The 19,909-nt window shown below is 59.0% G+C and overlaps 1 protein-coding gene across 15 annotated transcripts in view; it reads left to right on the top strand.

Moving 5' to 3' along the window:
* Window positions 1-19,909, top strand: part of AFDN (afadin, adherens junction formation factor) — a 70,234-nt gene that overhangs the window by 44,651 nt on the left and 5,674 nt on the right. For 9 of the 15 annotated variants that reach the window (XM_045294555.1, XM_045294554.1, XM_045294546.1 and 6 more), the window contains 9 exons: window positions 8,514-8,579; window positions 8,829-8,902; window positions 9,245-9,363; window positions 10,450-10,647; window positions 10,971-11,062; window positions 11,572-11,757; window positions 12,809-13,783; window positions 15,018-15,053; window positions 18,052-18,204. In XM_045294555.1, the coding sequence (XP_045150490.1) occupies window positions 8,514-8,579; window positions 8,829-8,902; window positions 9,245-9,363; window positions 10,450-10,647; window positions 10,971-11,062; window positions 11,572-11,757; window positions 12,809-13,783; window positions 15,018-15,053; window positions 18,052-18,204 (1,899 nt within the window). The remainder of the gene's footprint in view (window positions 1-8,513; window positions 8,580-8,828; window positions 8,903-9,244; window positions 9,364-10,449; window positions 10,648-10,970; window positions 11,063-11,571; window positions 11,758-12,808; window positions 13,784-15,017; window positions 15,054-18,051; window positions 18,205-19,909) is intronic. The other 6 variants (XM_045294561.1, XM_045294558.1, XM_045294556.1 and 3 more) reach the window with 1 other exon arrangement.

The raw sequence follows: 19,909 nt of genomic DNA, 5'->3' as shown, positions 1-19,909 counted from the left end.
AAATTGAGGCACAGAACCAGCGAGGCAGCCTCACACTGGTCCGATGATCAAAGAGCGAGAGACAAGAAAGGTGAGGCTTGCCGAGCCATTACCCTTCAGTTAATCCCACATGTGTTTATCGGCCAGGCTGGCACAATAAACTATTTCAATGTGGAACCTGGAATCCACATGTCGGAGATGTGGAACCTGCCATCTGGTGGCAGGTGCTACAAAGGTGCGGCAGAAGATGGCAGGCGCCGCTGGTGGTGCATGTCACTAGGAGAGCCTCAGCGCAGCCTGCACCGTACTGTGGTGACCCGGCCAACAGGGCGGAGCTGTACTGCCTCTTGGGGTCCCAGCTGTTCTCATGCCTGCAGCAGACCGGGGGTCTTTCCCACCAAGACTCTGCAGGGCACTTCCCACGCAGCACCATTGGGAGCCCTGTGTCCCACAGCGCAGCCTTTCGGTTCATCGCAGCCCTGTTGTCACTGCCGGGCTCCGGGGACCCAGGCGGCTGGGTGAGTCTAGCTGCAGGCACAGTGTCAGTCAGTCCCACTGAGGGCCTTCCTCTTTGTTACTGCCCCTCTGCTTTACCAGCCCTGGTGTCCTTTTCCAGGGACTGGTCCCTCCTGACCACATGTCCAAAGCACCTGAGACCAGGTCTGCCATCCTTGCCTCTGAGGAGCACTCTGGCCGCAGTTCTTCCCGGACAGATCTGTCTGTTCCGGCGGTCCACGGTACTGCCAGCAGTCTTTGCCAGCCCGTCATTCAACCACATCAAGGCCCTTTCTCTCCCCTTCGAGAGTGCTGGGTCTTGCATGCGTATATATGAGGCAGCTGAAAATGGCCGGCTTGTCGGCCATATCTTAGTGTGCACAGAGACTGTTCTGCTCCTGGAAGAAGCCTTGTGCAGCAGCTTCACCCAGTGCAGCTCATTGTTTGTCCCTCGATGGCTGCTTCCAGGGGCGCTGACTGTGTCTGTGTGAAATGAAGCCCTGAACGGTTCCGTCTTTCCTCTCTGGTAGTGCTGTGGGATAGGCTAACCACAGGCTGGCGGTTCAAGACCACCAGCTGCACCACAGGAGAAAGATGAGGCTGGCTGCTTCTGTGAAGGTGACAGCTGAGGGTCACTGAGTAGGGTCTGACTTGATGGCTGTGGGTGTGAGTTTTGCCAGTTGTGAGGACTTGGGCTTTCTTTAAGTTGCGTTAGAATCTGTACTGAAAGCTGCATGCGATCTTTGATCTTTAGCAGGCTCTCACTGCCATAGCGTTGATCTGACTCAGCAGAGCTGCCTCTGTGAGTTTCCCAGGCCGTCACTCTTTGCTGGGGCAGAAAGTCTCATCTTTCTCCCGCAGAGCCGCTGGTGATACCGAACCACTGACTTTGCAGTTAGCAGCCCAATGTGTAACCACCGCCAACAGGGCTCCCTCAGACCTGATAGGCATAGACGGTGTGGTCAGAGAGCACACAGAGTCAAGAATATGGGGGGTTAAGGGGGTTGGTTGTTAGCCAGGCTGTGTTTTTGCTTGCAAATGACTCATGGCCATCAGTCAGCCTTTCTTTGGCTGCGTTGTGGTCCATTAGGGTACTGCTGTCCCTGAGTCAGACCCCAGCTCCCGGGGCACTGCCCTCAACATCAGACCTAGTACTGTAGAGTCGCCGTCTCAGAACGCCTGACTGCCGCCCCGTAGCCAGAGGAGCCCATGCCAATCTCTGCTGTCTGCACGCGCAGGGCCGGGCTGTGTGGCTCCTGCAGCCAGACTATTGCCAACCGGCGCAGTAACCATGCTCCCCTGTGTGGTTCCGGCGGTGACGCTGCTACTTGTTGGGACCTGTCACGACCCGCCCAGGGTTGTGTCCTCTCTGTCTCCACATAATGATCCCAGCAGCCAAGTTTGTTTTGAAGTGTTGCCCTCAGTAGCATGCAGTGTGACCCCTGAGTGGTGTGTCTGCCCCTGAGCAGTGTATGTGTGTGTCCCCCTGAGCGGTGTGTGTGTGTGTCTGTCCCTGAGCGGTGTGGTGGGACATTTTTCTGTGATGAGTGTGTGGTATGGTGTGGCTTGCTGGCAGGATTTCCCTGCAGTCTACGTGATGAGAGCCAGATGATCTGGCCATGTGTGGCAGCTGAGAGAGGGCGGCCTCTCACTCGTCAGGGGACAGCGGGTTTCCTGCTGGCTCTGGAGGTCATGAGGGGCTACGGAGAAGGTCCCCCCTCATCCCCACAATTTGCCGCCCCTGGAGGGCTCAGGAGATGAAGCAGCTGGGAACAACAGCAGAGCAATTACGCAAGGTTCTGCATGGCGTGCTGGCCACCGTGATCAGTGCTGACAAAGGCATCTCTGAGCCGGTTCAGGCAGGCCGTTGCAATGGGTGGCTCTTGGGTGCCCAACGGGTAGCTGGCCGCTGTCCCCAGCCATGGAGCTGGGAGACCCAGAAGCAGCAATGTGGTTCTCCGTGGTTGGCCGAGCAGAGCCAGGGGTGAGTCTTGCCAGCGCTCTGTCTGCAAGGAAGAATGTGTGCAGCCCAGCTTGTCTGAGCCTGTGGGTGAGTCCCTTCTCCAGGAAGGGGCTCTCCCCTTCTTGTCTGTCTGTCATGTGGGAAGGGGCGGTGATGCAAGGTCATTGGGGAAATTTGCTGCCCACTGTGGCGCCCCTGCTCGGGCTAGCTGAGGGACCTGGAGGGCAAGTGCTCCGGCCACAGGGGGCAGCCTGACTAGGCTTCTCCTGGACCGTTTCCCTACCTTTCTCTGTAAATGCCCTGGTGCTGCCCGTAGTGGGCTGCTAACCACAAGGTCAGCAGTTAGAAACCAGTAGCTCAGCCTCGGGAGAAAGATGGACTTCCTACTCCTGTAAAGAGTAATGGTCTCAGAAACCCACAGGGTCATTAAGAGTGATGGCAAGGAGTTTTGTTTATGCTGTTTAAAACCAGGCGGTTAGAGACTGCGACGTGTCCTGGCCTGCCAACCACAGAAGGAGGCGTGACTCCCTGGGTAGGGCCTCTCCCCCTCGGTGGTGCCACAGCACACAGCCAATTGTGCTCTAGGAAAACATGCTTTTGTGTTCCTTTCTAAGCCTGTGTGACAATGGCTTTGGTGCTCGTTCTCGCCGGCTGGCAGCGTGAACCCCCTGGACAAGGTTAGCATGGCACAGGCACTGTGGCCGGCACACACCGCGGAATCCCTCCTTTGGCAGCCCTTCGCCCTCTTGCCTTCAGTGCACTCTGAGAGTCTGAGCAAGCAGCATAGAGCACCTACAACACCCACCCTCCACAGGCACACACCCCCTCACGGTTTCAGGGCCTCACCCCGTGTGGGCCTGGAATAGACGTCCCAGTTAGGGAAGAGGCTCTGCTGCCATTGTAGGAGCAGAGGCCTGCAGCCAGCAGGCTGGGCCCTCCTGCCCCCACCGCCCACCCCCATGTCTCTGTGAGGTGGGGGGCAGGGGGAGGTGGCCCATGCCTTCAGGGGGGTTGTGGCAGAATCAGGTCCTCCGATGAGCCCCTTCCTGCTGAAGGGCGGGGCTGGATCTCTGGAGGAACTGCCCACTGTACTGGGAACCAGCAGGTCCGCCCAGCCCATTGTTGTTCCAGGCCTCCGGCTTCACAGACCGGACCCCTACCCCCGCCCCCGCCCCTGCCTGGAACAACAGGCGGTGCTGAGCACCAGCCAGGCAGGCCTTTGTGGTGGATGGTGTCGTCAACATCTTCACCACTCTGCTCCCAGCGCGTCCCACACTCAGCCGTCCCCTGCTGGAGGTGAGACCGCCTGGCTGCTCTCGGTGAGGAAGCACAGGGCCCAAGGCGGAGGAGGGTGGGGGGGGAGAGAAGGGGAAGAGGACAGGGAGCACAGAACTGGTAGGCAGAGAGCCGGGAGCGAAAACTTGGGGAACAGAGTCAGGGTCCCTATTCCTGGGAGCCATGTGTGGCAAGTCCTCAGGGGAGCAGGTCTGAGCTGGAAGAAGGGGACCACCCCTCTGGCTCCTGGCTCCGTCAGCACCTTCTGTCCAGAGAGACTTCAGGTTGAGGTTTTCTTGCCCTGCTTACCCCCCTGCTCTCCTCACCCCTCTCCAAGTACAGAGTCCTCTCTGAGTTTCCCCAGCTGAGGTCACACCACGGGAGTGACTTGGGCTGGGGGGCCTTTCTGCCAGGCTGCCTGGGAGGGGACTAAGCTGCCTTCTTGCAGCACCTTGGTGGGGAGAGCCGGCTGCTCACGGCTGCACTCACTTTGGAGTTGCTTGCTCAGTGACACTGGGGCGTCTGGTGTGTGGAATCCATAACCCCTTTGACGGTGCTTTTATGAGACTGGAGTGACTGTGATCAAAACGGTCAAGATCATTCTTTTGCAAATTATCGGAGGGGTGCGGGCCATGGGGACCCAAAATGCAGTATCTTTTTCAATACCATTTTACATTCCTTTAAGGGACAAGGACCTTGATGTGTCTCTTCCACAGCCCGCTCTCTACTCTAAGGTCCTCAGGGTGGGAGAGCCCCTGGTTGTCAGGCTTCCCTAGCACCTGTGTGCTTACTGGCTATGTTAGTCCTACTGTTTTCCCCCTTCACTGGGAAATGACCTTAAAGTTAACTGAATACCCTGGTCTGAGCAGGTGGGGAGACTTGCAGTTGCCCTTGGCTCAGATAGTGAATGCACTCTGTGTAGAGAGGTGTGGTGAGGATCTCTGACCTGGCCATGACTCGGTACATCTGTCCTGAGTTTAGATCCTTGCTGCTCTAGACCTGCCATCTGTCCCTGTGACGCAGGTCGACTGGAGCCACGCTTTCGACCTTGACCTTCGGTGTCAGGCCAGCATGAGGCTCTCTGTCAACTGGGGGTTGCTCAGGATGAAGATGGTGGGGAGGAATGCTAGATACGCCATCAGGTCTGGTGCCCGCCTGCTGCCACTCACCGCCTGTTTTTTCTAAAAGAAACGTCTTCACAACTCGTCGTGGGGTCTGTGTCCACCTGCTGGCTGGCCGGCCAGTTGCAGCTATGAGCTGTGGGTAAGGTGCAGGTGGCATTCACAGAAGGATGGGGTGCAGAAACCTGCAGAGTTGGGAGGGGGGCAGCTGGAGCCAGGCCAGCCGAGCCAGGAGTGGGGGCAGGGCCGGTGCAACAGGTACCCGTAGTGGACAGGACAGCACTGGAGGCTGGTCACCATGCACCGCCATGAGAAGCCCAGCTGAGGACGTTCCCCATCTTTTTGTGCATCCCTCCTGCTGCCTGCGGACCACGAACCGCTCTGTCCTGGGGAGGGAGCGTTCATTCGGTCGCGACCATGGTCCAGGTGCAGTGGAGGGGTCCGCAGGGAGGGCACAGGAGTTGCATAGCGCAGTCCCGAGCTGCGGCGACAGGGAGCATGAACGGCGTGGGGGAATGAGGTCTAAGGTGCTCCGGGTTCTCACGTCTTGGATTGGGGGGTGGGGCTTGGCAGAGTGAGGAACGCGGTGCTACCATCAGGTTTTCCTTGAGCAGCTAGCTACCCAGCTTCCCCAGTGAGTAGGGTGAGTTGTACCTGGGTACCGTCCAGCTGGAGGGGTGGAGACTCGGGGGCCCACGGACCGCATACGTGGTGGTGCTTGGCTAACCACTGTGTGCTAGTGCACTTCAGGAGACACGCTGCCGCTGTCCTCAGGCAGCCCACAGCACACTGCCCATTCCTAGAGAAAGCCTGGCCGGTGCACCCTGTGCCATATCAAACCAGTGGCCATGCGATCCCGTCAACAGTGTGAGGGAGTTGCATCCTGATGGCTGCGTACACGTGTCCTCTAGATGGTATGGGGACGCGGAGGCAGGCGGGCAGCTTTACTCAGGAGCGTAGCACCTCCTAAATCATGCCTGCACCGTGCTTTGGCATCTGTCCGAACATGCCGCTGTCACCCTGGGCCACCACTGTGCCACGCCATCTGTCAGCAGCACTCTGGTGGGTGCCGGGGCTTGCAGTGTGCATGCAGCCAATGCCCACCTGTCTGCTTGCCGCTACGCCTCTCACCCTCCTTCCACCTCTGCTACTCCGTCAGCATCCCAACTAGGCACCCAGGGCTGCTCCCCAGCCTCTCCATGGCAGGTACAGCAGGCTGCCTCCATCCCAGGCAGGTGGTGACCCTGCTGCCAGCCCCCAGCCATGGCCCTGCCCGCAGCTGCTCCTCGAGCTCCGCACAGCCATCGGAGCCACGGTGCTTGCTTCCTCCCCTCCCAGGCATGTCACCCACCTACCCCAGCACGTTGCTACAGGGGGCCTGCTGGGCAGCCACGAGGGGCATGTGCAAGAGCGCCATACAGGAAGCTGCTAAGGAGGAGGCCGGGGGAGTCAGGCACACCAAGGGGAAGGCCAGGCAGCACAGAGCAGTGTGTGAGGGTCGGTGACGCAGAGGGACAGATTGAGGACAGTGAGGTCCGAGGTAGGTCAGCATGGGCACCACCCCATTCCAGTACTGAGGACAGGACAGTAACTCAGTAGGCATGTGCAGAGCCACGGGCAAGGCCCACAGGGTAGTGTCCTCACCTGGCTGGAAACATAGTGGGACCCTGTGCATATCGCGGTGCTCACAGACACCTGGGCCACAGCTGTGAAGTAAAGGACCCAGTTAATTGTGAAGGAGAAACTCGCTGTAAATGTGTAACACAAGTGTCTTCTGTGAGTGACAGTTGTGAGTAACAGAAGAGCCAAGCAGCCCTGCACAAAGAACACTGGTGGCCCAGTGGTTAGGGCTGAGCCGCTCACAGACCCACTCAGTGGTCAGTTGTTTTCATAGAGACGGGGTGGGCGTGGTGTCTGCTTTGAACCTCCTGTGTCGGGTGGCCCATGAGGTGTCTGGGCTGTAGTCACACGGGCACAGGTTGCATCTTTTTCCCTGTGGAGCCCGCTCGGTTCAAGCCCGCAGCCTTCTGGATCTCAGCGCACGTTTCACTGTGGGCACTGTACCAGAGCTCCTCTCCCTGGAGCTGGCCCCCCAGAAGCCCTGGACCCACGGGGTCACTGTCAGCACCTATCAGAAGCAACATTGATATAACCTGACACTTGCTTTTGGTGTGACCTAAGGAATACATCCCACTGAGGTTTAATGCGTAGGATTGCCTACCTGGTAAATGCAATGCCGAGCGAGGTTTCAGCATTCTGAGTTTGATGTGAGGGCTGTGCTGTCCGTATGGGCTAGACTGTTGGTGATTCTGAAGGTCATCCTGGTGGTACTTCAGGCTCTCCCACCTGATTTCATCCTTCTTGTATAGCACAGCAGTTCTGTGGGGGCTGGGTCTTTTCACTTACTGTTGAAATTTAGAATTACGTTACGTGGTCCTTGAGTTGGCTCACATACTTTGGACATGTTATCAAGAGAAACTAGTCCCTGCAGAAGGACCTCTTGCTTAGTGAAGTGGAGGGGCAGTGAAAAGGGGGGAGACTTTCCATGAGATGCACTGTCACAGTGGCTGCACCCACGGGTCCGACATAACAGCCACTGCGAGCTGGGGCCACACCGAGCAGTGCTGCGCTGCTGCCATGGGACGGCGCCCACTCGGCAGCACCTCTCAGTGTGCTCTGTGCCCAGCCTCGTACTGCTCGCTCCTCTGCGTGCCACAGGAAGCTGGTTTCTCCTGTCATCAAACTGCGCGTGGAAAGGACGTGGCCTGTGACGGTGCACGCTTTAAAGTAAGACGATGCGTGGATTCGATCACTCCAGGTGGTTTTTAGCTCACTGGCATGTTCTCAAATTGTCTTCAGGACTCCAAGTCTGTTTTTAGTATTCTCAGCATGCTGTTGTTGGAACCGAGCAGAGACACCGTGGTTTCAAATCGGAACGTGTGCAGCAGGGTTGTGTCCTTCCCATGCTTAGCCAGTGTGTGTGATGAGCAAAGAGAGGACGGATGGAAGGCAGGCTCGTTAGTGGCCTGCGAGACGCACGACGTGCATATGGCACAGCCTTGCTCGCTGAGAGCAAGGAAGACTTGCGCCACTTACTGATGACAGTCAAGGTCTGCACCCCACAGTGTGGCTCCCACGTCCATGGAGAGCAGACAGAATCCCTCAGTCAGACCAGGAGACAACCTCATGGTCAACGGAGAAAAAAATTCACTTGTCAAGGATTCCATCTTCACAGGTCGACATCAGCAGCGATCTAAGACTGCTTCTTAGACCCGGTGTCGTAAGACTTGGTGTCATGGTTGGAGGCACTAGACCCTGGAGTTGGACATTAGTTCATTCGCGCTCGTTAGTACCACGTCATTGTGCAGTGAGGAAGACCCTCCCAAGATGGACTGACGCTGGCCCCGCGGAGGGCTCCCTCCAGCACAGCAGCGCCGGGAGGAAGGTGCAGGGCTAGGCACAGCTTCCAACAGTAGCATCCCATGATTCAGGAAGAACTCGTTTTGGAGATACATACGTTTGTCTCTGTGTTTTTACTTTTAAGACAACATGGTGACATCTCCGCCATCGTCGTCGTCGTTTACCCAATGCAGAACCAGTGCTGTGAACACAGCCACGGCCAGCTCTCCAGGCTTTGCCACAGTGTCTGTGCCTCACTTACCCTTTCTTCTTTTTGCCAGGGTGCAGGGCAAGATAAGCTGGGGATCTACGTTAAGTCCGTGGTCAAGGGAGGCGCAGCCGACGTGGCAAGTATTGTCTGAAAGGGTGGGCTCTGCATGTGGTGCCTGTAACCAGCAGAGACAGCGAGAGGGGCTCACTGATGTGTCTGATTCAACGTACCCGGCGTTTGTCTAAAAGAAAGACGTGTGTGGGAGCACAAATTTGATCTGTACTAACTGCCTTTTCTTGTCCCCCCCCTCCTCTCCACCTTCCCTACACCCAACCACACGCCTTCATGTCTCCCACACGCACACATCTGTGCTGGGTGCACACAGGACGGCCGACTGGCAGCCGGGGACCAGCTCCTCAGCGTGGACGGACGCAGCCTTGTTGGGCTGTCTCAGGAGAGGTGGGCCTGCTGGGAGTGGGAAATGGGTGCCACGTTGTATGTGCGGGGTTGGGATTCCAGGAGGAGGAAGAGCAGTACATACCAGCAAGTCAAGCTCCTCGTCTGTGCGACATTCCGCTGGTTAGCAAGTTGCACATTGGTATTTGGGTGTGGAAAGGTTTCTTTGAAGTTTAAACAAGAAAAGACCAACGCTCTAGAACTTGCTGGAGTTCCTGAACATGTACCTGTGCCTCCTGACGGGGTAGGGTGTGGAAGAGCACCACCTGGAGGACAGGTGGCGTCTGTAGATGTGGCCAGGTGGCGCTCCGCTCATGGCTCCAACTGCTCTGCACTTTCTTCCAGGGCTGCGGAGCTCATGACCAGAACGAGTTCAGTGGTGACACTGGAAGTTGCCAAACAAGGAGCCATTTACCACGGCCTTGCCACACTGCTCAGCCAGCCATCCCCCTTGATGCAGAGAAGTAAGGACCCTCCCGCACTGCTGGCATTGCTTGTCTTTTCTGCAACACCTTCCGTAAGCCAGGCCTGTTAGCGGTCACACAACCCCAGTGTCAAAGGTCAACAAGTCGAGGGTGGGCGCTTTAACTAAGGTACTTGAGGTGCTAGGGTTCAAATCTAAGCTGGGAGCCTCTTCCCTTGGGTCCTTCAACGAGACCCTGGTGGAGCCCATGTGCTGCTGCTGAGGCGCCCCTCCCGCCCTGCCCCTGAAGTGCCTGGCACACAGTAGATGTTTGTGTGTGGCGAGCAAGTTGGGTGGGGTGGGGGTGGGCAGGTAGACAGAACAGAAAGTGTAGAGAGACTCGTAAGGCAATGGCTGTGAGCACCTGTGTAGAAGCCGTGCCTGGCACTGCTGCACTTGCTGGGGTGGGACAGGAGAGAGACCCTAGCTCCGTAGACTTCACGGCAGACGACAAACTCGGTGCCGTGCAGAGAAGAGCAGTGGTTCCTCTGCGCCGTAAATCCATGTACATATATATGTAGAGTCACAGAGGATAAAACGGTGACTCAGCGCTGTCTTTGAAATGAGTAAGTACTTTCTGACCAGTCTCAGTAATGCACTCTAGATAGGGCTGTGGTGGCAGTAAGTCAGAATCTAAGCCGGCGCCTGGGGCTCACAACCAAGCAGGAGGCATACAGGCACCCAGCCACCGGCTCTCTGGTGCAGGCCTGCGGTGTGGCCGGGGACAGGCACCCAGCCACCGGCTCTCTGGTGCAGGCCTGCGGTGTGGCCCCGGCCTTTCGAGACAAACCAAAGCAGTGAGACTTGGAAGTGTGTCTGTTGCTTAGCAGGGGGACTGAGGATCTGAGAAGAACACCACACAGGCAGACTGCCCCTGTGGGAGCAGGAGGCCTCCTCTTTCTTTCAAACACACTTCAAAAGTGTACTTGTTTGGGAACTTTTAGAGTTTCTGTGGACAGATTGTGCCTTTGTGTGAAGTCTGCTTTCATGCTGACAGTGAACAAGTGCTGCATGCAGGTGCGGGGTCAGTGCTCACCAGGACGGACCCTTAGCAAACAAGCGTGTCCTCATCGGGCTTGGCTTTCAGTTTCAGATCGCCGTGGAGCCTCTGGGAAACCCCGGCCCAAGAGCGAAGGTTTTGAGCTCTATCATAATTCAGCTCAGAACGGGTCCCCTGAGAGCCCACAGCTGCCGTGGGCGGAGTTCAGTGAGCCCAAGATGTTGCCGGGTGACGACAGACTGATGAAGAATCGTGCAGATCACCGCTCCAGTCCCAACGTGGCAAGTAAGAGCTGCCTCCCAGTGACGTCCCCGTGCCCAATGGGCCCCCAGCAGCAAGGCTGGGCAGGTGTATGGCAGGGCCAGGAGGGCCAGCTGTGAGCCGGGTGGGGGGTGAGGGGTGCTCGCTCTAGACAAGGGCACCGGTGCCTCTGCTCTAGAGAGGTGACCAGCTCCCCACTGCTTTTGTATCGGGCATACCTATTAAAGTCAGAGTGGGGAGCAGAATGCGCCCTTGGCCCAGCTGAGCTCCTGCAGCCAGGTTGGCCTCAGATGTTACCTTCCTTCTGTGCGCATCCACACTGACTGCTTCTTCCCTCTTCCCAACAGACCAGCCCCCTAGTCCCGGAGGGAAGCACGCGTACAGCACAGGCACGACAGCCAAGATCACCTCTGTATCCACCGGGAACCTGTGCACTGAGGTCAGGTCTGGACAGGGGCTGGGTACTTCCCAACTTCACAAATGCCTCCCCTAGAACAGGCCCCACACCCCACGCTGGCTCCTTCAGATTAGCTGCAACACCTCACGTGGTTTCACACACAGGCGCCTCTCAAACAGCCACTGCGCTTGACGTAGCCCCTCCCATAGCTCCTCTGGGGCAGCCATGTCCCCCTGCAGGCAGGCTCTCTGAAGCTGTGCTGGGACAGGTGCCCGGATGTGCAGCTGATATTTGGCACAGTACGTTAGTGCTCAGTGGTCACTGAAAGGCTGTCACTGTGTGGGAGAGGAGGGACATGCAGGCTACTCTGTGAAGGGTTCTCGCCTGGAAACCCAGGAGAGCAGCTCTTCTCTGCCCTGTGGGGTCAGTCAATCCGAGGCAACTCGGTGGCAGTGGGTAATGGAAAGAGATTGAGCAGCCCTGCTGCCGCAGAGATTGGATGCACCGTTCGTTTCTCAGCAGCCAATTCTCCCTTGTCCCTTCTTCCCCAGGAGCAGAGCCTGCCACCCAGACCTGAAGCGTACCCCATCCCCACCCAGACGTGCCCTAGAGAATATTTTACCTTCCCTGCTTCCAAGTCCCAGGATCGGACTGGCCCTCCACAGAGCCCATGGTCAAGCTATGAGGAGAAGCCTCATCCACACCCAGATGGTGATCACCCCAGTATGGTCATTCAGGTGAACAGAGTGGCATTTCAGGGGGAAGCTCTGCACAGCAAGACTATCACTGGCGTCCCTAAGGTCTCCTTTCAGGGCTTTGTGATGGAGTCTGGGAAGGTGGGGCAAGAGAGCGTGCTTCACGTGGCAGGGCTCTCTGTGGCCTGAGCGTGCATGCGAGTGAGTGGACCGGACCATCTGAGGAGACGTGGCAGGGCTGTGTGTGTGCGGAGACAGCAGCCTGGACTGAGATGTTGGGGGTTTCTAGCTCAGCAAGGGAGCATTGTGGATGGTTATGTCAGAGACCAGAAGCCCCCTCGGGCTGGCCTTGCCCTGCAGGGTGAAGGTGAGGTGATAGCTACAGCCTGGTTGGCCTTGGAAAATAGAGGGAAGAGCAAGGATGCCCAGCTGGCCCAAGTGTCCTCGCTGAGGACGGGGTGGGGAGGTGTGGCTGGACCTTTGGGGAGGGATTTGGGCAGTGTGGCCAGCAGCAAAGTTGAGTCTGAAGACTTGGGTGCTGATGGCTTAAATTTTGGACCCTGGGCTCAGTAGACTGTGCCCCCAGTGATCTGGAAGTTTCTGCCTCCAGAGAGAAGCTGGGGGAAGCTCTCCCTTCTCTCCTCCATCCACCCCCACCCCCGCAGCAGGGTATGGACAGCTTGAGGCTGTGGTGTTCTGTGACTGCCAGCCCGGGTCCGAGCAGGAGCCAGAGGCACATGGGCCTGTATGTGCTTCATCTCAAGTTAAGACAAAAGGACATATGACCGACCGTCACTCTGGGTGATGATCAGATGATCTTGGCTCTGGGAGGGGTGGTCATGGTTAAGCCCCAGTGTGTTCTTAGTCAGCAGTGTGTGCCTGGCCACCTCAGAGAGGAAGTGAGGGTGTGGCCGGCCCCTCTTGGAGGCCACGGTGACATGACAGAGGGCACAGTGTCTCTTGCTTCTCCCAAGTGATGACACTGTGGGCGCCCTACTGCCCTTGTCTGGAGCTTCCTCCCTGCAGATGAGAAGCTGCGGAAAGCGTCCCCAGTCTGTAGGTGACTGTGACGGTTCTTTCTCCTGTTTTCCAGCGGGTTACTCGGTCCCAAGAGGAACTCCGCGATGACCAAACCTACCAGCTTGAGCAGCATCGCATGGCGGCTGGGGTGGACCGCAAGTCGGACAGCGACATGTGGCTAAACCAGAGCTCCTCCCTCGAGTCTAGCACATCCAGCCAGGAGCACCTGAACCATTCCTCGAAGTCGGCTACCCCCGCGTCCACACTAACTAAAAGCGGCCCTGGCCGCTGGAAAACCCCAGCTGCCATCACACCAATCCCAGTGGCCATCTCTCAGCCCATGCGGATGGACCTGCCCCCACCACCACCACCGCCCCCTGTGCACTATGCTGGCGACTTGGATGGGGTGCTGGTGGACTCACCTCTGCCGCTGCCCCCCTCTGCCAGCCAGGCCTGCACCTCGTCCGTGCAGGCGGCCGCTGCAGAGCGCAAGAAGCGGGAGGAGCAGCAGCGGTGGTACGAGAAGGAGAAGGCCCGCCTGGAGGAAGAGCGGGAGCGGAAGCGGCGCGAGCAGGAGCGGAAGCTGGGCCAGATGCGCACACAGCCCCTGCCTCCCCCGGCCAAGCCCGAGAAGCCGGCCAGCCTGCCACGGCCACAGGACACGGTCATCCGAGAGCTGCAGCCGCAGCAGCAGCCACGCACCATCGAGCGGCGCGACCTGCAATACATCACCGTCAGCCGGGAGGAGCTCTCATCTGGAGACAGCCTGTCCCCAGACCCGTGGAAGCGGGACGCCCGAGAGAAGCTGGAGAAGCAGCAGCAGCTGCACATCGTGGACATGCTGAGCCACGAGATCCAGGAGCTGCAGGCCAAGGCCGAGCGCAGCGCCGAGGAGAGCGACCGGCTGCGCAAGCTCATGCTGGAGTGGCAGTTCCAGAAGCGGCTGCAGGAGTCCAAGCAGCAGGACGACGAGGACGACGACGAGGACGACGACGATGTGGACGCCCTGTTGGTCATGCAGCGCCTGGAGGCCGAGAGGAGAGCCCGGGTAAAGGGGGCCCCCCGGCCATGGGCTCGGGCGGGTGGGCCAGCCTGGAGGGAACGTCTCCCCCACGTGTCCCCAGATGCATCATTGTGAGAGAGAGAGCAGGGCTGGCCAGTGGCCTGTGCTGATCGTGGCCCAGACTCAGAAAGAAAACCCTGGGGCCACACATTAGCTCTGCCACCACAGTGCTGGGCTGCCTGCTGCCCCAGACCACCACCACCCGGCTAACGGAGGGAGGGGAGCTCCCTGCACATCCTGTAACGTCCTCACCAGAAGCCGTGTCTCTGCAGCAGCTGTGTGGAGGGAGGGGCTGGACCTGTGGCACGGAGGGCAAGGGGCCCTAGGCCTGCGTGAGAGTGGGTGAGGTTTGTCTCTGTCTTTCAACGGAAAGAGCAAAGGCAAACCTGAAGTCCTTAAGTGAAAGGACTTGTCAGGCGCCATGTTTAGGGAAGAGCAGGGCCCCTTGGCACAGGCCAGCAGGGCTGTACCCACGGGACAGTGAGCCCAGGACAGTGAGCCCGAGCCACGCCCCCACCAGCACCGCCTCCCTCTTGGGGCCTCGCTCACCTACCCGCAGCCCTGCACTTCGCGGTGGGGTCCCTAAGCCGGCAGGGTTGACTGAGCTGCCGAGTGCCGTATGCGTGTGCTTCCAGCCTCAGGTGCCACTCGGTGCTATCCCCACTCCCGTGACTGTCCTCTGTGCTTGCTGCTGTCCGCGTGCTCCCCCCTCCACTCGGGCCAGGCGTCCTGTGGGCACTTCTCAGGTTGAGTCAGTAGACAGGCCACCCTGCTTGTGGTCCCCAGACCTGTCCCCCGACGCCCTGTGTGCGGCCCTCACTGGGCCGGGCAGTCCCTGACTGCTGCCTGCCACGTCAGCCGCCGTCCAGCAACCAGGAGAGGCGCCCGCTCCACGCTAGTAGTTCTGTCACAACTCTTTCCCATGGGGATGCGTGGATGCAGAAAACTTCCCTGCCTCTAACGGAGTTCCAGAAGTTTCTCAAGATCCCGTACTTCACAGTCCTCTCTGTCATGGTCCATCCTGGGAGGCTAAGCTTGTCAGTTTCCAAGGTTCTTCATGGAGAAACTCATCTGGGAGTGGGGGCTGCTGGGAGCCGGTGTGTGGTTCTCCCCGAGTCCCCAGGGCGGCTCTTAGGCCGCCGGAGACACCCACCTCAGTGCCAGGCGGAACCTAACTGTGCTCACACGTCATCTCTCTTTTTTCTCTTCTGTCCTGCAGCAGACTGCTCTGCCAGCAATCTCTGTTCTAGATTTGGTATGTGCTCGTTCCTCTGCCCGGCCCTCCCCGCCCGCCCCCTTCTTCCTGTGCTGGCTGTGTCGTGCTGTGCTCCGTGGCTGCTGCCCGGAGGGCTGTCCTCACCTAGGCGCCTCTTGGCCCTACACGCATGCTTGAGTGTCCTTCTCGTCCTGGGGCCTGCTCTGTGTGTTGTCACGTAGTCACCATGTGTGAGCAGGTAGAGGGGCGTGGCGAGGGCCACCTGTCACTTTTGCAGCCAGGCTTCCGGCGCTTGTGGTTGGAGTGGGGCTGACACCAGGGGCTGCGCTCAGTGAGGCGAGTGAGCGGGCTGTCGACGCCCTGTTCCTTTTCAACAGTACTTGGGCTTTCATGGTTAGCCACACCAGTGAGTGGTCCTGCCAGAGCAGATTCTCCTGCCGTCCTGGGTGCCCGTGTGCTGAGAGTCAGACTCCTGGAGTTGCAGGGCGGACCTTCAGGGGCCCTGACCGCAGCAGCACCCCCTGTTGCTCTCCAGCTGAGGTTCTTCTGTGTGAGGCAGAGACCGTAGGAAACACGCTTGGTTGACTGTTGATGCAGACACAGGCTAGGTGGCCGAGAGTACTAGGTGGGATCCTGTGTGCCGGGCCCTTGGAGGCGGCCTCTGAGTGCCGGCAGCCCCATTGCATGCAGGATCAGCAGTGGGTTGGAAGGAAACGGGACATCCGGCAGGAGTTGTTGCAGAGGGCTAGTGCAGAGCTGGCCTGTGAGGGAGTCCCCTCATGCTGACCCATGCCCAGCCCCCAGGGAGCTCACGGCCTAGTTCTGCTGTAAGTGCGTGTTACTGGTGACAGGATCGCTGCATTGGGACCCTTACTCTGTCTGAGGGGTGACTGGCCCTGGCCCTGGCCCTGGCCGAGCACTGGTCAGTTGTCCGTCCTCGCCTTGGGGCATATGACTACCTGGACATTGAGTAACTCGCCTATCCTTCCCCTCAGGCCTTCTGACTCCCTGCTACCCGCTGTTGCTGTTATACATAACCCACTCCTGGCCGCCCACTCTCCCCCAGACCCTGCCTGCCCCCTGGTGCCTCCACCAGGTGAGCTGACTTTCAGCTAGAATGAGCGCTTGGTCTCCTGGTCCCCTATGTGACCAGCTCTAGTGCAGGATGGCTGTCGTGTGGGCATGGGCTCCAAGGGCGATGCTGCCCCCATCCCCACACCCCCAACTCCAGAGAAAGACCTGTTCTCCAGGGTGAGGTCACTCAACAGTTGCAGGCTCAGGACCGCAGCATACCTCTTTGAGGGGTCGCTGTGGGGGCTTCTTCCAGGAGCTACATGTCCAGGGAGACACTTATTGGAGGCCCTTATCTGCCTGTGGGTGGACCAACTGTGTGTCAGAAGTATTGGTTCACCACCGATAGCCATCCATCGGTGTGCACACCCGGCCCACTGTAGCACCCCGCTCCTCCTGAGAGAAAGGGTGGGTGTGAGCTGCTTAGAGCCCCACCTAGACCTGGGAGACCCTGCAGCATTTCAGGAATGCTTGAGAGGCATTGGCAGAATCCAGGCTACAGACCAAGAGCCAGCCGGGTGCCGGAGCCACCTTGCAGCGCTTAATCCCCCACACCACCGCCTAATCCCCCACACCACTGGCGCCTCTTCTAGACCCTTCTAGGCACTTGTGAAAAGAGCGCGTCTGCTTTCTTTATGTGCTGCAGGGAGGGGGCACATCCATGTGCCAGTGTCCACTCTGCGCTGGCAGCTCCCGTGGCACAGCACTGAAGCATGGGGTCCTGTTCTGGTGCTGGCATAGGTCTCTGCCAGCAGGCAGGACGGACGACCCTTTCCTGGGAGCCGCACATGGGGCAACATTAATCTGGGCAGTTAAGAGTTGTCGGGCGACAGCACCACATGGGTAGCTGGGTCCAACAGAAACTGCTCCAAGACGTTTCAAGGCTGCGGCCTTCCACGTCCATCGCCCTGGGCTAGGTTTGAACTGCCAGGCTTCCAGGTAGTGGTCAAATGCTTAACTATTTGTGCTGCCACTATGACACGGCCACTCTCACGCCTCCTTAGAGCTCTTTTCATGGAAAACATGGGCTCCAGGGCTGGGAGTGGACTGCAGACCTGATAGGTGACAGACATTTTGTCATTGGGCTTCGCCTCCGGATCGGCAGTGTCTGCTGCTGCTGCAAAGCCCCCAGGGCTGTCTCTCCTCAGTGTCCTCCACCTGGGCGGGCTGTTGGGATTGTCTGTGAACAGGCCTCCTACCTCCCCACCCCACGGGGTTGCTCCCCACACACACCACTTGTAAGTGTGCACAAGCACCGTTCCAGTCTACTGGTGGGTGTGCTGTCCATCTTGCTATAATATAAGCAGCTTAGAGGACGTAAGCGTTTTCTAGAAATGGGGACGGGCCATCGAGGGTGGCATATACTCATGCGCCAGGCTCTGCCTGCACTTCATAAGTACTGAGTCAGGACTTGGTGCCAGGATGGTGTGCCTTGGGCCGAGTTTCAGAGCTGCAGCCAAGTTGTGTCCTGGTGACAAAGTGGGCAGGACTTCAGGGACTGTCCCTCGCAGGGTGGGCTGGGGGCAGCCTGGGTGCTAATGTGCTGATAGCGCTGAGCAAACGGGCCTGAGCCAGTTGCGTGCTCGGTGAGGATTAGGTACCCCGCACAGGCGGACAGGACAGCACTGCTCAGCCTATTGGCAGAGTGAGCAGACTGGGGTGGGGTGGGGTGGGGAGGCCTCCTGCTGGGCTGGGATGAGCGGCAAGCGGGCAGGTTCCATGTGAAGTGAGGCGGCAGGCTTGTTCCCTGCTGCACCAGCGTCATCTCTGCAAGGAACTGCCTGGCATGGTGCCCAGAGGGCTGTGGCGGCTCTTTGGAACCAGTGGTGGTCACGCTGTGTGCTGTCGTCTCCCAGCGTGTATGTGTGTCCGTCGTTCGTCTGTCAATCCATCCATCCATTCGTCCTCCTGTGTGCTGGGGCTGCGCAAGTCCAGGTGGAAAGTAAGGCGTTCACTCTGTTGTTAGTTGCAGGAGGAGGAGCGGCGGCGGCGGCAGCAGCAGCTGGAGGAGCTGCGGCAGCGTGAGCTGGAGGAGCGTGGTCTTCCTGAGGAACGGGGACGGCGGGACGCTGAGGAGGAGGAGGAGGAGCAGCGTGGACGGCGGGACGCTGAGGAAAAGGTCCTGGTCCTCTAAGGAGTAGAGCCTAGCGGGCGGGCACGGGGAGCTCCCACAGGGCCAGCACCACCGGGTGACTGCACCAGAGCCTCCCGGCCACCAGCCACCTGTCTGCTGAACTGCCTGCGGCCCTCCTGCGCGCCCCTCTCAGACTCTGCGATCCCTCGGGCCTGGCCTGCTGGCCCACTGCCCTGGGCACGCTCAGCACAAGTGCTCAGTTGCTCGTGGACTTGGCCCAGGGGACACGGTGAGAGAGAGTCGCAGCACACCGGCCGTTGACTCAGTCACCCAGTGCGTCCTTGCCACAGGAAGCATGTGGCGTGGGACATGCGGCCCAGACAGGGTGCCATCTGAGACTGGGCCCAGCCGCCTGTGCACATCCAGCTGCTGCGTTTTCACGGGGCTGCTGGGAGCCGGGAACACTCAGCAGCACGGTGCTTGGCAGCCCCTTCTCTGGCCGTTGTCCCTTCGTTTGCCTCTGCCAGGGCTGCTCTCTGTCTGTCTGCCTGTCTGTCCTGGGGAAGCTGCCCTGCCCACCCTTTCCCTTCTGTGAAGGCAGAAGCTTCGAGTGCCACAGCTTCCTATGGGCAGAACTTGTTTCCATTCATGATTCTGGGCTTGATAATCCAGTGGACTGTGTTGCCCACCCACTCCCCCACGCCGGCCCCAAACAAGGACAAGGTTAGTCAGGAGGTATTTGGTGGCTGAGAGGCTGGCGTAGTGGTCAGGACCTGTTTTGACAGGAGTGATCTTCACACTCACAGCTGCCGCCCCCTTGGAAGGACCTTGCTGCCCCCTCCCTGCTGGGTCCTCGCAGAGCAGCTCACCCAGGACGTCTTTGGGCTGCAGAGATGAGGGAGGGTGCTTCTGAGGAAGTCAGGTTCCCGGGCAGTGGACACTTGAGCTCGGGACTTAGGTTTTCGGAAGGATGGTTTAGGTTGGGCCGCTCTTGACCCACTGGCTCGGGGCGGGCCAGCTGAGACCCACTCACTCGGCGCCCTGCACATACCGCATGCCCTCCGCTTCTGGACCCCGACCCATAACTGCTGATGTGGACAGACACTCAGCATGGCCCCTGCTGCCGCCCAGGAGCCCTTTCCCGTGTAGACATCAGCAAGCTCAGGAACGAGATGTGGGGCTCCTGTCCTGGCTATGGGTGTGCTCGGTGTCTGGGTGTGTGCACATGCGTGTGTCCTCAGAGTGGGCGTGCACATGGTGTTGTCTTTGGTGTCCGGGGTGTGTGTGTGTGTGTGCACGCGCGCGCGCATATTCGTGTTTGTAGCAGGTGTGCCCACAGTGTGTATGTGTGCACATGTGTGTTTTTGGTGTGCAAGTGCACAGCCCTAGGGGAGGCAGCCAGGACCACAGGCACCAGTGGTGACATTGCAGCTGAGTACCTTGTCCTGCTGCCCACAGGCTGCCTCCCGGCGAGGGCCAGTCCTCGTTCTTCGTCTGGCACGGTAGCGGCGGTCTTTTCTGGCGCTCTTTCTCTGGCATCTGCCGGTCCCTCCTCTCCTCAGTCTGTAACAATGTAGGCATTCCTTGTCCAACCTGTGACGGCCCTGCCCTTCTGTCCACTGCGCAGATGTACGTCAGAAATGTACCCGACTGTCTGCAAATACACTTGCATTTCTTTTCGCTGCTCACGCTGCCTCTGTGCTTCTCTCTGTCGGGAACTGTAGGGTCAAGTCACGGATTGGGGGGGGGG

The sequence above is a fragment of the Echinops telfairi genome, unplaced genomic scaffold (genome assembly GCF_000313985.2).
Source record: "Echinops telfairi isolate 266 unplaced genomic scaffold, ASM31398v2 ScPeMD7_3533;HRSCAF=4204_0, whole genome shotgun sequence".
NCBI lineage: Eukaryota > Metazoa > Chordata > Mammalia > Afrosoricida > Tenrecidae > Echinops > Echinops telfairi.
Note: the sequence above shows the minus strand (reverse complement) of the source record. Positions and strands in the feature narration are given on the sequence as shown.